The following is a 17,141-nucleotide window of genomic DNA, read 5'->3' on the forward strand; positions in this document are numbered from 1 at the left end:
TACATTTGACTTAACCCCTACAATCAATAGGATTCGCTTTCCTGATATCTGATCTTAAGCAGCCTCCTTAGATCCTTGTAGCACGGTGAAAGCTCATCTGGGCAATTCACTTCTCCCTGGAATTTGAGTATTTGTAACTATTGAAAATACCAACAGGAGCAACGTCGAAGTTCGTACGTACATGTAGATATCCAAAGATTATAGTCAAGGAGGGAGATAAGACATGTTGAAGAATATTTATACCTGCAAGTATGAGAACATAGGCGAGTAGTGAAGAGAAAGGAGGCACTGTACGAGTACTGGAGGGTTGCTCGGGTAAACATGATCGATACTGAGAACTAACCTCGCTGAACTTCTAGTACTACGAAGCAGAAGAATGTAGATGATGCAGGGTTCGAGCACATTCAGCATTTGGAGCACACACTTTTCCGAGTCACTCTGAAGGTCTATGTCAGTAGGGCAGAGTGGGCTTAAACCGTAGTAGGATATCCATACCAATTCCATTTTCCCACAGGTAATGGAGCCAACAAATGAGGAAGCATGTGAGCAACTTCCAGAAACTTGAATTCATTGTCGTTGTCTTTGCTCCCAGTCCCATCCTGCTTTATTCGCCTCTGGGCTTCTTTCTAATCAAGCAGTGCGTACTACCTAGGATGAAAGGTACAAAAGTGTAGAAATGGCAGCTTTGGCAAAAGCGAAAAGGGTAAAAGAAAAAAAAAAGCCAAATGGGACAGTCTCATACATACTAGACATGATATTACTGCAAAGAGGTGTTGTAATGCTTTGCTTAAGTGTTCATGATCCCGGGGTGATGCCCACAATATAGGGTATCATCGACTCATTCGTCCAATCAAGATCATTATCTGTTAGAAAATAGAATACCGCTATGATTACAGATATGAGACCCTATCCTGACTGGGATATAGTCTGGACACCCTTTTGGCCTAGTGATATTATTATTTTGATATTATCACATAGGACAGAAATGTCATGAGCTCAACGACCTTCAAGGCAGCACCCTCAAAATATCAAACAAGTCACTACAGCATGATCGCAAGCAGCCTGGTACACGATTAATCAGATTCTTGTAGGGAAGAACATGCGGTGCTGACTGTAGGGCGATGATATCACCTCCCTTCTGACCGCATACTCGGTAAAAGAATGGAGCAGGCCTAATTTGCTTATTCGGACTGTTCAATCCCTTTGTCAGCCCTATGTATCGTATAGAGGGTTCTTGGGAGCATGGCTGGCCGCCGCGGTTCTTAATTTGTCTAGCCAGCCCATCAAAGAGCATGTTTGATGCTAGGTGATTAAGGTAACATTTGGGGGGAGGGTAGCATAATCAGAACTTTTGTCCCATGGAACAGTCATGTAAGGCTGGCGTTATCAATAATGTAGAGACTATTCATCATCTTCCGCAGGATGTAGTGGCACAGAGGAATCTAGCGTCAGTGCTGCAACTTGTTAGCCTGTAACATGCAGAGAAGTCTAATAGGACATTTGAGTAACATAACAGCTAAGCAGCATGGCAAGCAGGGATGGAGTGTGTAGGACTTGGCCAAGTACTTGACCTTGTTAGAGTACAGAAACAATTTCGCATGTGCTGGATATGGAATGCAATCTGGAGCTCAATTGTATATGTACAACAATTAGTTACAATGCAGGGTGTATGTATACAGTGAGAAAAATATGCCAAATGGGGGGCAAAAATGGGTACAACAACCCTATGCTGTTAGGAGGGGTATTGGCAAGAAAGGATAACTGTTCAAGAAAACCTCAAAGCGCAAAGATCAAAGAAGATAATAATTCATAACCATCACGCTCCATTAGAGTTTCGACGGCGTAATGACATTTCTACGCATCGTTCGTGTCGAAACATCCACGTTATTCGTCGGATCAGGACTTGCTGCACTCTCGAATAATTTGCGGCCGACAGTATCGGTCATCGTAAGAACGCGCGATGACACCGTGGCTCCGTCCCGACGGTTTTTGCTATACCAGTGTCAGAAGAAACTCGAACGAAACTGTAGGAGGATGGGGAAGGATAGTTTTCACTCACCCTTCACGTCTTGACTGGGCGATCAACTCGGTGAAATCCCATAGACGGCCGCGGGGCAAGAGTTTGCCTGTTGCTGGGTCCCGCTCTGGGGTCCATTCAGCTGCTAGTTTGATTGTAGGACCTGTGCGCGACTCTTTGCTCTTCGCGACAAGGATGATCCCTTCTTCGGCAAAACGTTGGTAAGAATTCTTGAGCGTTTCTTTGTTCACAGCCTCAAAGTAAGAGAGATCTCCCTGGTGGTACAGGGTTTTGCCAAGCTACAGAGGGTATTAGATATCATCATGGACTAAGCGGTCTTCGAAGAACACTTACGATCTGCGCACTGTCTTGCGCTTTCTTTTGGTCAATCCAAACGTCCTTTGGCCCATCCAGAGGCGGAGTAAGCCCCATGAGGGATACTGCGCCAAGCCAGGCCGCCTCAATGAAAGGCCAAATAAGGAAGCAATAGAAGTCGTAGTTCTCTCTTCCGCGCTGACGCTCAGCGTCACTAAGTTCGACAAAGAGTGGCTTCCCGGAGGAATCTCTGGAGACCGTGATGACTTCGTCCTTCTCTAGTCCTCGAAGTGTTTTCTCGAGGTTAGTTGTCAGACCCTCAGGAGGGAAAATAAATTCACCGCGGAACAGCTGCAGGGAGTCAGTACATCTGTGCCCGTTGAAATCACGGTAAGCATACCTGTGATAGGAATGAGACCTGTCTCAGAAGATCTTCAAAAGAAATACGCTGGTGTGCAGGACCACCGCCCTGTTTGACCCTTGTGTACATAGCCGCAGAGACAAGTGCTTCCGTTATGAACAAATGGATTGTCATGTTGCGGTAGAATGAGAGCTGGAAGCGGTCTATAGCATAAAAGGTAGGCTCGGCCAAACCGGTTACCTCGCCCACGAGTTTGGGGCCCAGGACTTCCAGAGCACGATCTACGACGAGTTCAGTGGGAGATCGGTAGAAATGAGCAACACGCCCTCCTTTCGCTCGGACCCGCTCGCAGAGCCATTCGACACGACGTACTAGCTCTCCCTTGCCAACACCACGACCGCGGAGAGTCAATAAAACGGTACCAACAAGAGCAGTTGGCATCATCACGGACACATTGTTGATATCAGAGAGAACTCGGTATCCCAGCGTTCTCAGAATGCGTCCTCTTTCTGTGTAGCTGAGTTTCTGGCCAGACTTTGTGTCGATCTGGTTGGGCAACCGACTCAGTTGCTGCGTGATGAACTCTCGCAGACTCCATGGCTCATGGAACCGAACATCAACCCGCCCTAACTTTAATGACAGAACAGAAGACGAGGAAAGGAGGTCAGCCAAATTTTCTTTTCGCTTCGGCTGGCCAAGGAGTTCGCTAATGTAGGACCTAATCAATACGTCAGAAAACTGTGATAGAAAACCATATGTTCTGGAGTGCCATACTCGGTCTCGATGACCTTGTCATACTGCGTGCTCACGGGACAAATAATGGTGTCTTCCACACGTCCCGATAGCAGGCTGTCCACAATGAAATTCAGGATACCGAATTTCGGTGATAGAAGCTTGCCTGTCCGTGATCGTCCCCCCTCAATGAAGCATTCGAAATTAAATCCTTTCTGCAAAAGTGTATCGATGTATGCCTGGACAACGGTATGATACAGTGGGTCGTTCCCGAAGCTTCTCCTGATCCACATAGCGCCTGAAATAGTTAGCTGCGATGGTACGAAATTGGCGCGATGATGGACTGTACCTGCGTGTTGTAGAAAAGGGCCGAGTAAAGGAATGTTGAGATTGTCACCGGCCACGACGATCGGCAAGCCAATTCCCAGACGATAGCAAATAAGCTGCAGTGACACGTAGTCTACATGAGACTTGTGGCAGGGCAAAAAGACGATAGATTGCTTCTTCTTTGCTGCTTCTTGGGCAACCGATCGCAAGCGCAGAACTTCCTCGCTGGATACGTGGATTCCTGGAAGAAATGGTCAACAATCTGCGGTCGTCACACAGATCACAACTTTGGAGGCATCCTCACCCTGATGATAGGCTCGTGTAAGAAGTTGGGTGCAAAGATAATATGCCCCTCGAATGAATGTCTTACTCTCCATCTTGCAGATCATATTATCCATCATCGTATCAACAACCTCCTTCAAATTGCTCGCAATCTCAGCCCGGCGCTGCTTTTTCCTTTTCGATACGGGGCCCTGGCCTATCTGTAAGATCCCTTCCTTTTCCTCTACCGCAAGTCGTATCTCTGCTAACTCCTTGACCTTCGCTTGTAGGATTGGACTGGCAAGGATGCTCGACTTGATTCGTTCCGAGAACCCCGGGTAAAATATAGGCTGTCCGATAACATCGTTGTATGCGCGCCATCCTGTTCCCGACATGTAGAGGCTAACTTCTCGCAAGAAGTCAAAAGGATTCTCACGAAAGCGCGCCATATGAGAAACGAGGTTGCGCTCCGTAATTGGCCCATCCTGAGGTCCCCCAGTATATCCGCTTGGATGAATTGTGACCTTATCACCAACAATCTCCAGGTCGGGGGCCTCCATGGGCGCCTTTTCCACCGGCATCGTGAATCGGAGATAAAGGCGATTGTTTGCGGGGAAAGGGAAGTAAAGGAGCGTTATCGAAGAAGCGGTCCAAATCGCTTCTAATCGGGAACGAGGGGACACGGGAGGTCAGATAAGTCGTTGTCCGTCAGATGATTGGTAAAAAGCATCCAGAGCCATGACCAAGCCTGGATAGTTATACCCCTGCCAGCTCTCCGTCGTCCCAACAAAACCCGCAGATCTTCTGCTGCACTCTCAGGCTCTTGGGTTACTTTCCCCAGAATACCTCGGATATTAGTCATGTGATAAATGTCATACCATTATTACCTTCCGGTAAGGTACGGAGTACGCTGTACGCTGTACGGGTCTGGAATAGACAGCACTAAGCCCGATAAGGTAAGCGACAGGGAAAAAAGAGCTAAAAGGCTCCAAAGGATGAGGTCAACGCAGCAGCCACCAGCACGACCATCGAACACAGCAGGCATTCAAGCAATCAGAGAGCATGACTGTGCTTGTCAATGGCCTCATCCTATTCTGGAAGCTTCATTATATGAACGTCAGGCTGTTTAGTGGTGCCTGAACCGTCGTTGCTGCTCCACAGCGGGATTCACCCTACTGCACAATCCTGGAGTCCTTGATCCACTGACCATCATAAATACGGCGCAGCCATGTCGCGTTGGCTGAGAGCTTTTTCGAGTATGACTCCCTTGTTTCTGTGACCGGAGAAACGTGGTGCACTTTCTGACTTTTGCGTGTCTTTGATAGCTACAACGTCGTTGTTCAATTCCACAATGGCTTCTCGCCAGCACTCGTTCGAGGTGTTCCGCGATGTAGCCCCCCTCCGAAAGATGCGCCGACAACTACTGCTGTCGAACAGGACTGTAGGCCTTGTTCCCACAATGGGAGCTCTGCACGAAGGTCATCTCTCGTTGATGCGACAGGCAGCGGCAGAGAACACCGATGTCTTTGTCAGTATCTACGTTAACCCAACTCAATTCGGAGTCAATGAAGATCTAGCGAGCTACCCTCGTACATGGGACAGTGATGTGGCAAAACTTGAACAATTGAACGAAGAATTGACTAGTCAAGGAGAGAAGTATGGTCGTGTCACGGCTATCCTAGCGCCTACGTCCAAGGTCATGTACCCTACATTGCCGCCATCATCCGAGGTAGACGGTGACGGTTCATTCGTCACAATCACGCCCATTTCAAAGAAGCTCGAAGGTGCTTCCCGTCCCGTCTTCTTTCGCGGAGTTGCCACGGTTTGCATGAAGCTCTTCAATATTGTCTGCGCCGATCGCGCATACTTTGGGCAGAAAGACGTTCAACAAACAGTCGTTATCAAGCGGATGGTGAAGGACTTCCATATCCCTACGGAGATCAAGATTGGCGCTACAGTCCGCGAACAGGATGGACTAGCAATGAGTTCGAGGAATGTTTACCTGGGGTCGAGAAGACGTACCGTTGGTCTTGTTCTCTTCAACGCCTTGAAAGCAGCTGAAGACGCATACCTCTCTGGCAAAACCAACCGAAACGAGATTTTGGATGCCGCCAATCGGATGACACAGAAGGTACTCGGCGAGCAGCAGGCATTGAAGCCCTCAGAAAGGGCGCTTTACGAGGTTGATTATATCTCGCTCGCGGATCCTGACACTTTGGATGAATTGGAGGTTGTTGATCCCTCGAGAGGTGCCATCTTGAGTGGTGCAATCAAAATGGCGCCTCTAGAGGTGTCAAATCCCGGTGAAGATTGTGGTCTTGGTGATGGGAAGGTACCTGTACGGCTGATTGACAATCTGATCTTGACACCCCGGGTTTGACCGTTCACCAACATCCATCAGCTCATACGTTCAGCCCAACCATAGTGGATGCCCTTTCTCCATCTCTTGTCGGGGTTTGGAGTAATGTTGTATATGCCCCGGCGGCAGGCCTTGTATTAAGCAAAAACTTAGCACATATTCAGCCAAAGAAACATTTGCATCTGAAGCTCAAAAGGCTATTCCCATTGATCGCATATCCAGCCAAGCTAGACTACTTGGGGATATCGCCCTTAATTACATGCGCACAATCACAAATCGGAAACTCTAGCCCATTATTTTCCGAAATTAGACGCCGAGTATTGCAATCTACCTGCTATTATATAATTTATGTACAAGTAGACAGCAACGTGAGCATCATCGAACAAAATGTCCTGCCAAATCAGGAAACTAGGGCAGCCTGTCAGGGCTCGGAAGTAAATCGGCCCGAGAAAATTTCCTTGTGCAGTAAAGTCTTTTCCCGCATATCCAAAGCAAGCCGACAATGACTGATAACAAACGGCTGTGCATTCCAGCCCAACAAACCTCCTCATGGCGGACGACGGCCTGCTCCTGAACTTCTCCCTCGGTGATACCAACATCATCCAACCAGAAACGAAGCTCAAGGGCGGAACATGGCGGGACCGGCTCAGCGCAAAAAAAATCGCCAAGCACCATGCCAAAGGCCCCAGGCAAGCCGGCGACGAAGACAGTGCACCCCGAGCACCGCGAAACCCCAATAGAATCGAAGTCCCGTCGTCGCGGCCGACCAAGAGACAGAGGACAGATGGAGGCGATAGCGGAAAGCAACAGTCGCACGCACATCCGCGTTCCAACCAACCCCGCCAATTCATTTCATCGTTGTTCACGAAAAATCCGGAACCGCAGAAAGTCGAAGAAGTGAAGGAAGAAGGGCCCACCGAGGACGCCAAACCAACGAACGCGCCGCTCATCGATGGACTAGACACATTTACGAATCTGGGCCTGTCGCCGAATCTGGCCGCACATCTTCTTACGAAACTGGAGCTGAAAGCTCCAACCGCTATTCAGAAAGCGTCTATCTCACAGCTTCTGAAGGAAGAGGGCGATGCTTTTATCCAAGCGGAGACTGGATCTGGAAAGACGCTGGCGTATCTTCTTCCCTTGGTGCAGAGGATCATGGCTCTCTCGAAGCCCGGCGCGCAGACGGACGCAAAGGGCCAGCCTATCGTACACCGCGACAGCGGCTTATTTGCCATCGTTTTGGCCCCTACTCGTGAGCTGTGCAAGCAGATCTCTGTTGTGCTGGAGAATTTGCTGCGCTGTGCGCATTGGATTGTGGCGGGTACTGTCATTGGTGGTGAGAAGAAGAAGTCTGAGAAGGCCAGACTACGGAAAGGGCTGAATATCCTTGTGGCTACGCCTGGTCGACTGGCGGATCATCTGGATAATACGCAAGCGCTGGATGTAAGCAATGTGCGGTGGTTAGTACTTGACGAAGGTGACCGATTGATGGAGCTGGGCTTTGAGGAGGAGATTCAGGGGATAGTGAAGAAACTCGATGCGCGACAGCGTCCCAGTCGCATACCCGGCGTTCCTACACGGAGAACTACAATTCTTTGTTCTGCTACGCTGAAAATGAGCGTACAGAAGCTTGGTGAAATCAGTTTGAAAGACGCAGTCCACATCAAAGCGGACCCAGAGGACGAGGATGAGAAAACCAGGAGGAGCAAAGAGGAAGAATCCGCCTATCGGGTGCCAGCCCAGCTCAAACAATCATACGCCGTAGTTGCGGCAAAGCTGCGCCTGGTCACGCTCACTGCTTTCTTCAAACGCACATTTATGAGGAAGGGATCAGTCATGAAGGCTATCGTTTTTGTCTCCTGTGCTGACTCAGTCGACTTCCACTTTGAAGTATTTACACGGAAACAAGCGAAGGAGGATGGCGATGAGCCTAGTGATACAGAGAAAACAGAAGATAATCCTCCATTATCCCCCCATGGTACCATAGCACCCGCCACTGCTTTTTCGAATCCGTCAAATCCGGTGACATTGTTCCGGCTCCACGGCTCCCTACCTCAAAACATCCGAACTTCTACTCTTGGAGCGTTTGCGAAGAACAAGGAAGCATCTGTCCTGATCTGTACTGACGTGGCCTCTCGTGGTTTGGATCTGCCAAATGTCGATCTGGTTGTGGAGTACGATCCAGCATTCAGCGCAGAAGACCACTTGCACCGAATTGGACGTACAGCTCGTGTAGGCCGCGACGGTCGGGCATTGATCTTCCTTCAGCCTGGATGCGAGGAGAATTATGTCGAAGTTCTCAAGAGGGGTTATCGCGACGGCGGAAAGGCGCTTACTCGCACAGATGCCAACGATATTCTCAAGCGCGGATTTGGCGGCAATGTAGAAAGCGAAAACAAAGACTGGGAGACGAAAGCGACGGATTGGCAGTGCGAGGTGGAACGGTGGGCGCTGGAGAACCCAAAATACCTCGAGATGGCTCGGAGAGCCTTCCAATCGCACATCCGTGCGTACGCCACACACATCGCAGCTGAACGGAGCATGTTCAACATCAAAGAGCTCCACCTGGGACATCTCGCCAAGGCATTTGCGTTGCGTGACCGTCCGAGCAAAATCAATGTACCCGGTTTACGGCAAGGAAAAGAGGAGACGAAGAAGGACTTCAAGGCCGAGAGAAACTCGGCCGCAGGAAAGAAGAGGAAGGCTGGTGGTGCAGACCTTGCTGACGATATACCGTCTGCCAACAATACGGCAACGGCAGCCCAGAAGATGAGGGCTAAGATGAAAGAACACATGGCTGGTGCAAACGAGTTCAACCTTGCCTAGTCTGTGCTTCGGCTGTATATAGAAGAGCGGTGACTCATTTCAGTAGATATCCCATAATGAAATCTTACCATCTTTTGACCCAGCAGCCAACCAGTGGGTAGTTTGCACCTTTTTGTTTCTCTGACGCTGCACAGCTGCGAGGGTATAGGCATTGTCCCTTCGTGTTGTAACCTGTTGATGGCTGTCGTGTGAATCGTTTTTGACTCCTTCGCCGCTTGAGTCCTTCGTAGGCGAATCATTTGATTGTGCAACAGTAGGGACCTCCGCGAACCCAATCGTGTAACATCCCTCTTTATGCCATTTCAACACTGCAAGTTCCTTCATGGTCTTGCACGAGTACACCCGAATCCTACTATCCCACCCCGCCGTCGCAAAGATCTTCCCATCAGATCGGATGCGGATACCCTGCTGGCCCGCATGTTTTGTATTAACCGTCTTCAAGACTGCATCCTCCGGCCGGTTTGCCGATGGGTGACTGCCCTCACCCAAGCGGGGAATAGGATGCTTCACCAGCAACGCATCAGCAGACGAGGAGAGGAAATAATCCTCCTGGGGGAAGACATCGATAGACAAGACCGGCTGACTATGAGGTCGACAGGCATAGAGCTTCTCCCACTTCCAGGAAGCGGTAGTTCCCTGTAAGATATCTTGTTCTTTAACAAGACCTCGGCGGGCAAAAAGCACGACGTGCCCATCTTCGTACGCAGATGCAACATACAGGTCCCCAGGCGGTCCCGTGAACAAATGAGCAGCCATGACCATTCCGGTATCCGTAGTCATATCCGCTGGAATGGTACACACTCGCCTCTCGAGCGGAAGGTGGAAGAGATCGATAGCGCCTGAGTTCAGGGCGTTAGGAACCGCTATGAGCGCAGGCGACCGGGGCGCGTCCTGCGGCGTCGCATCTGCGGATTCTTCCGCCACGTTGGCGCCTTCACTGCTATCCGCACACGCGCTCTCTCTTAGAAAGAGCAGCGAGAACGCACAAAAGTTCAGCGCGTTCACAGGAAGAGAATGCATGAGCCAGGGCTGGCTGGCGGAGTTTGCCTGAGGTCCGTCGCCGATATCGACGGGCAGAGTTTTCTGGAGGACTTCTTCGTCCTGGCGGCGGAATCTCCACACTCGCAGTTTATGATCTCTTCCATGTCTGAGCCATCTTGTTAGCTATTGTGTGATACTGGAAGTAAGCGCAAACATACGTATATACGTCTGTTTCTGCTCTTGCAGCGGAACTAAACCCCTTGACTTCAAGAATTGCCCCTTCGTGCGCTTTCCATGCGGCCACTGGACGTTTCATCACCAGGTCCCAGACAACTATCCACCCATCGGCGTCGGCTGAGATTAGCCGCAAATTTTGGTTGAACAGATGCAGCGCATGGATTGGGGCTGCATGTCCACGAAGGATATAGATAGGTGTTGCTGGAGGGCGGGCCGCCTGGTTAGCGAACGCGCTGGGTTCGCTCATTTGTTCGTTGGAATGCACAGAAGTATCAAGTCAAATGACTTCGGTCCAAGATCTTCGTAAATTTGATGCTCTCTATGTACTTAATGCTGGCGTTGATGGAGAAAGAAACAGAGACGCGAAGTTCTACGGAATGAGCAAGTCTTGGCACTCTCTCATCATCCACACAACGCTCAGAATGGGGAAGATTGCAGTCGCAGGCATTCCGAATGATTAGGAGAATCAGAGAAGAAGATTAGCTGAATACACTCTGAATTGTAAGGCGTTCATTATCAGATGCCCACATCAATAAAGAAGAGATAGGAAATTATTTTGAAATCTCGCCTATCCAGGACATATACTGAGAACCATGAAGCCGCAAATATACACCTCCAGAACGCTAGTGTACAATGAGCAAAATATATACATCATGACATATAACATCTCGATAATTAATTGTACCAGCATGGAGAAAAGCACATCAAAGTCCGAAATCGTGGAGAAACCCTTGTGGTATCAACGTTAGAAACGCCCAGTGTCTGAATCGAGATAAACCTCCAGAACAAAAAGCCAAAACTCCGTCCGGTCAATCGACGTATCTAAATCAGAACAAATCGTACGAGAAATCATGTATAGGGTGATGAGGCGCAACATAGTATTCCTGGTAAGGATGATTTTCCATTGAGAAATCGGCATAAGCCATGATCGGATTGATGGCACCGGGTGGACATCGTAAGTCAGCCGTATCGGACGCATGCAAAGGGTTGTGACCATCGAATATTGAGATGGCCTCGGTGGAAACAGATGGAACTTCTTGTTGATGAGGGATTTGCCAACCCCAGGTTTGCTGGAGGTCATTCTGGATATGATCAGCGCGCCACCCAGTCTCCTTGACGATCCTGTCGAGGATCTTTATCACTTCTTCCTGAGCCTCCTTCATCACCAAACATTCCGCTGCTACAGCTAGAAATTGAATGGATAAGCCAGCAAGGCCACTGCTCAAAGTCAGTCAAGAGTAGTTCTCAACCACCCGGGATGAGTCCATACCGATCCTTGACGTGCGCTACAATGCCACAGATATCATGCGCATGAAGCTGCTGCATGTGCTCCATTTCGGGGCTGAATTCAGATTGCGAGAGACGAAGTCTGGCGAGCATCAACCGTGATACATGGTAAAATAACCGAGCGACTATAGCGGATCGCTTGATCAACCTTTTGAAAAACGTGTTAGTGAATATGTTCTATACAGCAATAAACCCCAGTAAACCTACCAGATCTCAGGGAATTGAGATTTGGACCTGGTTTGCCACGGATGAAGATAGCCGACAGGCATCATGGATCGTGGTGCAGCTTTCGCCCACTGATCACACCAATCGTTGTATGTATTCCACTCCTCCTGGAAGTTATTTGGCGAACTATTCGAGGCCTGAGAATGAGATACAGAGGACCGGAAATTTGCGACTTTGGCACAGATATAAACCATACGATGGGTCCACATTTCTTCGTTGCCCGCGATGCTGGGCTCCGCTGGGTCCATAGTCATCTTTACACCCCAGGTATCAGGATCCCAGGCCAAGGCCCAATTGTAGCGCATACAAATGAGCAGCTCCATGCCAACATTGAGCCAGAAGCAGGCACCGCCCAAGCCTGGGGATCTTGCATCCCAGTGACATTCCTTAATGAGTGCTCTTGCCCCTGCAATATGATTCATGTCTTGAATCGAGCGGGAGCTCATTAATTCATACACATTCAGAACGACAGCGGTTGTAGCACACAGTGCAGAGTCACGATCCGGATCTTGCAAGGAGTGGAGTAGGTCTCGGGAAGCCATGTCATGAAAGTACGTCGCCTTCTCTTCGCCGTATGCAGGATTGACCAAATACAGATGTCGAGCGCCGCATGCCATGAACGCTTTCAGAAGCATAGGCTCATCCAATGCGTGAAATGGCAGTATTTCAGTAAACTGGTCAAGTCAGAAGCAAGAAAGAGATGTTTTACAAATATAGGCCTTACATGTTTGACTGCACCCATAGAATCCATCCATAGCCCCACCTCTTCGACGAAGACCCGCAACAACATGATGTCTTCGGGGTCGTTGAGATATACACGGTCATTCGAGTCCTTTGCTCCAGCCTTCGCTGACTTGAATGGGGCGTATGAAGCACTCTGATCAGGAAAGACAGAATAATCCGCCGAGAGAGCATGACCGTTGAAGTTACCGCTTTGGTCAGACAGCGAAACCTGAGTGATTCCTAAAAGCGAAGACATGCTGTCCATCGAAGACAGAGGTATAGGAGGGCTTATCAGAGAGGGATACTCTGACGGCAAAGCCAATTCCAAAGGAGGCTCCATTCCCGGAGGGGGATATCTCTCGGCTCCACCCACATACTCCGACGCGATGACTCTGGACTCATCCCGGAAAGTGACAGATGCACCAGGAGGACGCGGGATACAGTGTGGAGGCGCCACGGTCTGTGTATCGATAAAATTCAAGCGAACGCCACGTCTGCATATTCTCCCGGATTTGCGACAATTTTGACACCGGTGCGAAGTCTCGTCGCATTTCAGATGGCGTTCGCGACAGGTCAGACAGCCCGTACGGACACGCTTTGGTTTGCCGCTGACAATTCTTTTCCGTCTTTTGCTCAATACACGTGGTGTGCTCGCCGGTGAATTCGTCGATGTTGGCACCTCACTCTCCTCGAAAAGGCTGGTATCTGGCGCATCGTCTTGGGGCGCTTGACCGGACAGTAGTTCGGGGTCAGCCGTGTTTGAGTCAATGTTATCACTGTCCGCATTCCCCTCCCGAGAGCGTGGATCAATCGAAAAGTTCCGCTTAGACTGTGGAAAGGCAGTGTTGCCGACAGAAGCCATGTCAAGTCGTGCTAAGTCGTTCGAGCACTTCCTTCACTGACCAGGAACCGCCCCCGAGCACGCGAGAACGAGAATAAGAGACCTTATATATCACCTCCATAGGATCCATACCTGGACCATTGTGTTGTAGCCACTGGGCTGGAGTCTCCAACGTCGTGCAGTCGCGTAGTCTAATGCCGCAAAACTGTTAGCTTGTGATAATCACCATCAGAATCATGGCAGTCTAATCCTCCGGGATCTTGTCTTACAGAATACGGAGCGAAAAAATCACTGAGCAATTTGTGTAGAGCGAATCAGTGCATAGTGCTGCTCCTGGACGAAGGTGACGAAGCGAAGATTTGCGGGGAATGTGAGATTTGGTGACTAAACCAGGGGGGCCACTTGCTTTACCCCAAGTTGATCCCGAAGGCTTATCTGATTCGGACCACCACGAACTACGAAGGTTCTAAGCTACAGACCGGAATGAGTCTATTATTGAGATGCGATCATTTACCATAGTTAATTGCCATTGATACTTTACGGGTTGAACACTTTATGCTCGAATCCAATTCATTTACCATTTTATATGAGCGCGTCAGGCACATATTTCTTCCCCCATTGCGTCGGGACTTCCTGGAAAAGCCATATTTTGTATATAAAGATTAAGAGAATACTTACAAGCCTTTGAGAAAGACCAAGCCAAGCTTTAACAGGCTCGCCGCTGACTAGGACGAGGCCTTGCTCCCTAACCTAGGCAAGCGAATACGAATGTGCATCATGAACATGATCGCTCCCCAGATGGCTGCGGAAAAGAAGGTCACGCGGAGAGCTGCAGCATATGCCTCAACCACTGGGTTACAATTAGTAGGGGTGTCTCACATGTGGTGTTGAAAACACTAACCTTGCTGCTGATGCACTGGATCCAGGTTAGCAATAGCTTGAACCGATTTGCGGACGAGAAGAATGACGCTTTCTTTGTCGGGACCGGTCACCAGTTCGTCGAGCTGATACACAAGTGTATTCTGGAATATCCAGCTGCTCGTCGCGACACCCATAACTGATCCCAGGTTCCTGAAAAGGCCAAGAGTCGTCGTAGCCACAGCCTGCTCTTCCTGTGCGCTTGTAGCCAGTACGGATACCATGAGTGTGGGAAAGGAGAAGCCCTGGCCGAGACTGGACAGAGAGACACAGATCATTGCGACTAAATCAGGAGTGTCTTTACCAATCAAAGCCGCAGCACAGCCTCCGATCAAGAGGAAGAGGCCGCCAATGAGCATTGTCGGCTTGAGACGCTTGGTCCAAGTGATCAAGAAACCGGTCGACACGCTAGAAACTGTGACAGCGAGAGTAGCAGCGACCAATTTAAGACCAGAATCGGTAGGACTTGCCAATTTGACCGCCTGGAAATACAGCGGAGCATTGAAAATCATGGTGTTGATCGAGATTGATCCGAAGAAATTTCCAAAAATGATGCTTGCACGAGGTTGCTTTGACAGGAGTGATATTGGCATCACAGCCCGTTCAACGTTCCGTTCATATCGCACAAAGATCACCGCTAGAACAATTGATAAGGCTAGCGACGAGATAACGAGGGGGTGAGTCCATGCAAACACATTACCACCTAGGTTGAGACCCATGATCAAAGCTGTCACTGTAACCACAAGTATGAAGGACCCTGTCAAGTCGATGCTTCTGATCAATTGAGACACGCTCATCCGATCCGCTTTTGCTCTCTTCAGCCCTAGGTCGGCTGGCGTTGTCCAAGCTGCGACGATGAAGTAAACGAAGATGAACGGCAGCTGCACGAGGAACGCACCTCTCCATCCGACATGATCACACAGGAAGCCACCAAAAGCAAGCCCAAGGCAGCCCCCAATTCCGAGGACGAGATTGATATAGGACTGATACAACCCTCGATACTCGATACGTACAAGGTCGCTAGACAAGATCATCCCCATAGAGAAAACACCACCAGCTCCGAGCCCACAGACAGCACGGGCAGCGATAAAACTCCCGATACTTTGCGCGGCTGCACACCATGCTGTGGTCACGAAGAAAATAGCAATCGCAAAGAGATAAACCGGTTTTCGGCCGAACGTGTCCGAGATGCGCCCAAAAAGTGGAAGGAAGGCAGTCGATGTCAAAAGAAAAGCAGTCGAGAGCCATGATGCAGAGTTCGAGGCATGAAAGTGCGACGTGATGACGGGGTGGCTAGAGGCCATTAAGGTCGAGTCAAAGAATCCGATCAAATAACCCATTAGAATCCCGGAGAAAATGAGCCAGAAGCGCATGGGTGATACGCCGATAAATCGGGAGGCATAATCATCTTTCTGACGCGCTGAGCAGTTTTCTGGGTCTGCGGAAGCGCCTTTATCCGCGATAGGGGCAGGATGAATATGCTCGAGGCTCGGTTCGATATCAAGACCCTGAGGTAACGAACTGACTCTGGTGAGGTTGAGAAGAACTTCCTCATCTTCTGCTGTCGAGACCGCATCGGCGCTTTCGTCCAACGCGGAATAACTCCCGGCATCAGAGTACAAAAGTCGGTGGGAAGATTTTGTCTTGAGCAGAGGAGTGTCTTCATCAATGTCAGGGCGCTCTCGCTGTGGAGGCGGTGGTGTGCCGCCCGGCCCTTGAGCGACGGTCATTTCTAGGAGAGTCTGTATAGAGAAATGGATGTCAAGAGTAGTGAGTTCGGAGGCAAAACGAGTAAAGTAGATCAAAGTTTTTCTGCCTCTGTTATAAGCCGATCGCCGAGTTCAAGAACCTTGATGGAAAAGTTCAGCATGGCACTAAGTCAAGATGCTGCAGGCCTCCAACAGCGAGAACTTGCAGTCTTATACCTGAGGTAGTCGATAGAGCATGGGTCTAGCAAGACACGCTAATGCACAGGTAAGGTAGTTTTGGGATATCTGCAATTAGGCATTTGAAATGACTCTTACGCCACAAGGTGTGGGATTACATTACCCAGTTACCTGTGGGCCCCTCCCCTGGGACTTTATGGCTTTTTATTAAGTTAATCCAATGAGAATCACCCATCCATATACAATCAAAACGGGACTTGATTGCCGATTGGTCTAAAATGAGTCATCCGACCATACCTTACCTTACAATTGCATCGGCATCTGCACCCGCCGCTAATTCCGGTAGGTTTCGCAGCAACTCAAGTCCAAATGTCTTGTATGTCTTGTTAAAGATGGTCGCTGGGATGACACCGGTCTGGGCGGATCTTGTCCCGATCTTAGGGCAGGCTAATGTCTATCCCCTCTATCCATGGAGAGGCACGTACTTTCAATGTCAACCTCAACTGTCTTTGAGCCATATTGATAGACTCAATTATCAATGAGTAAAGTCCAGACATGGTTACTCAATAATACACAATTCATGATAATATCGATACCATAAGTATGGGTACGAGCATTTTCCCTGCCGAGAAGGCGGTGTCATTTGATAAGGAGTGAGGGGAACGATAAGAAATGCCATTATGCAGCTTAAAGATCTGTCATTACGAGAGGTATATCATTACAAAAATACATAACCGTGCTTGATAGACCTCACCAATTGTATCTTTTTGCATTTGATGGTTCCCGAAGTATATTCAGCATTGAACCGAGATCCAAGAGCATACTATCTTTAATTTGGATGCCCC

At 49.3% G+C, this 17,141-nt stretch overlaps 5 protein-coding genes across 5 annotated transcripts; 2 read left to right on the top strand and 3 right to left on the bottom strand.

Annotated features, from left to right (window-relative positions):
- Positions 1–1,826: 1,826 nt before the first annotated feature.
- Positions 1,827–4,594, bottom strand: ALT_6915 (lysophospholipid acyltransferase family protein; the record flags this gene model as incomplete). The annotated part of the gene is made up of 7 exons (XM_089600153.1): positions 1,827–1,992; positions 2,060–2,316; positions 2,372–2,683; positions 2,733–3,411; positions 3,468–3,723; positions 3,775–3,993; positions 4,123–4,594. The coding sequence occupies 7 exons, from the start codon at positions 4,592–4,594 to the stop codon at positions 1,827–1,829; spliced, it is 2,361 nt and encodes a 786-aa protein (XP_089455615.1).
- A 770-nt stretch (positions 4,595–5,364) lies between these two features.
- ALT_6916 (pantoate--beta-alanine ligase PAN6) lies at positions 5,365–6,393 on the top strand (the record flags this gene model as incomplete). The annotated part of the gene is made up of 1 exon (XM_033559540.2): positions 5,365–6,393. The coding sequence occupies one exon, from the start codon at positions 5,365–5,367 to the stop codon at positions 6,391–6,393; it is 1,029 nt and encodes a 342-aa protein (XP_033415431.2).
- A 528-nt stretch (positions 6,394–6,921) lies between these two features.
- On the top strand, positions 6,922–9,198 carry dbp7 (putative ATP-dependent RNA helicase; the record flags this gene model as incomplete). The annotated part of the gene is made up of 1 exon (XM_033559539.2): positions 6,922–9,198. One exon carries the CDS (start codon positions 6,922–6,924, stop codon positions 9,196–9,198), a length of 2,277 nt encoding a protein of 758 aa, XP_033415430.1.
- A 39-nt stretch (positions 9,199–9,237) lies between these two features.
- Positions 9,238–10,663, bottom strand: ALT_6918 (WD40 repeat domain-containing protein; the record flags this gene model as incomplete). Its single annotated transcript, XM_033559538.2, has 2 exons — positions 9,238–10,345; positions 10,398–10,663. The coding sequence occupies 2 exons, from the start codon at positions 10,661–10,663 to the stop codon at positions 9,238–9,240; spliced, it is 1,374 nt and encodes a 457-aa protein (XP_033415429.2).
- Positions 10,664–11,243: 580 nt separating this feature from the next.
- Positions 11,244–16,140, bottom strand: ALT_6919 (multidrug resistance protein fnx1; the record flags this gene model as incomplete). The annotated part of the gene is made up of 7 exons (XM_033559537.2): positions 11,244–11,634; positions 11,687–11,851; positions 11,911–12,602; positions 12,653–13,524; positions 13,625–13,683; positions 14,243–14,342; positions 14,394–16,140. 7 exons carry the CDS (start codon positions 16,138–16,140, stop codon positions 11,244–11,246), a joined length of 4,026 nt encoding a protein of 1,341 aa, XP_033415428.2.
- Positions 16,141–17,141: the final 1,001 nt, after the last annotated feature.

This window comes from Aspergillus lentulus (genome assembly GCF_001445615.1).
Source record: "Aspergillus lentulus DNA, contig: Alt12, strain: IFM 54703, whole genome shotgun sequence".
Taxonomy (NCBI): domain Eukaryota; kingdom Fungi; phylum Ascomycota; class Eurotiomycetes; order Eurotiales; family Aspergillaceae; genus Aspergillus; species Aspergillus lentulus.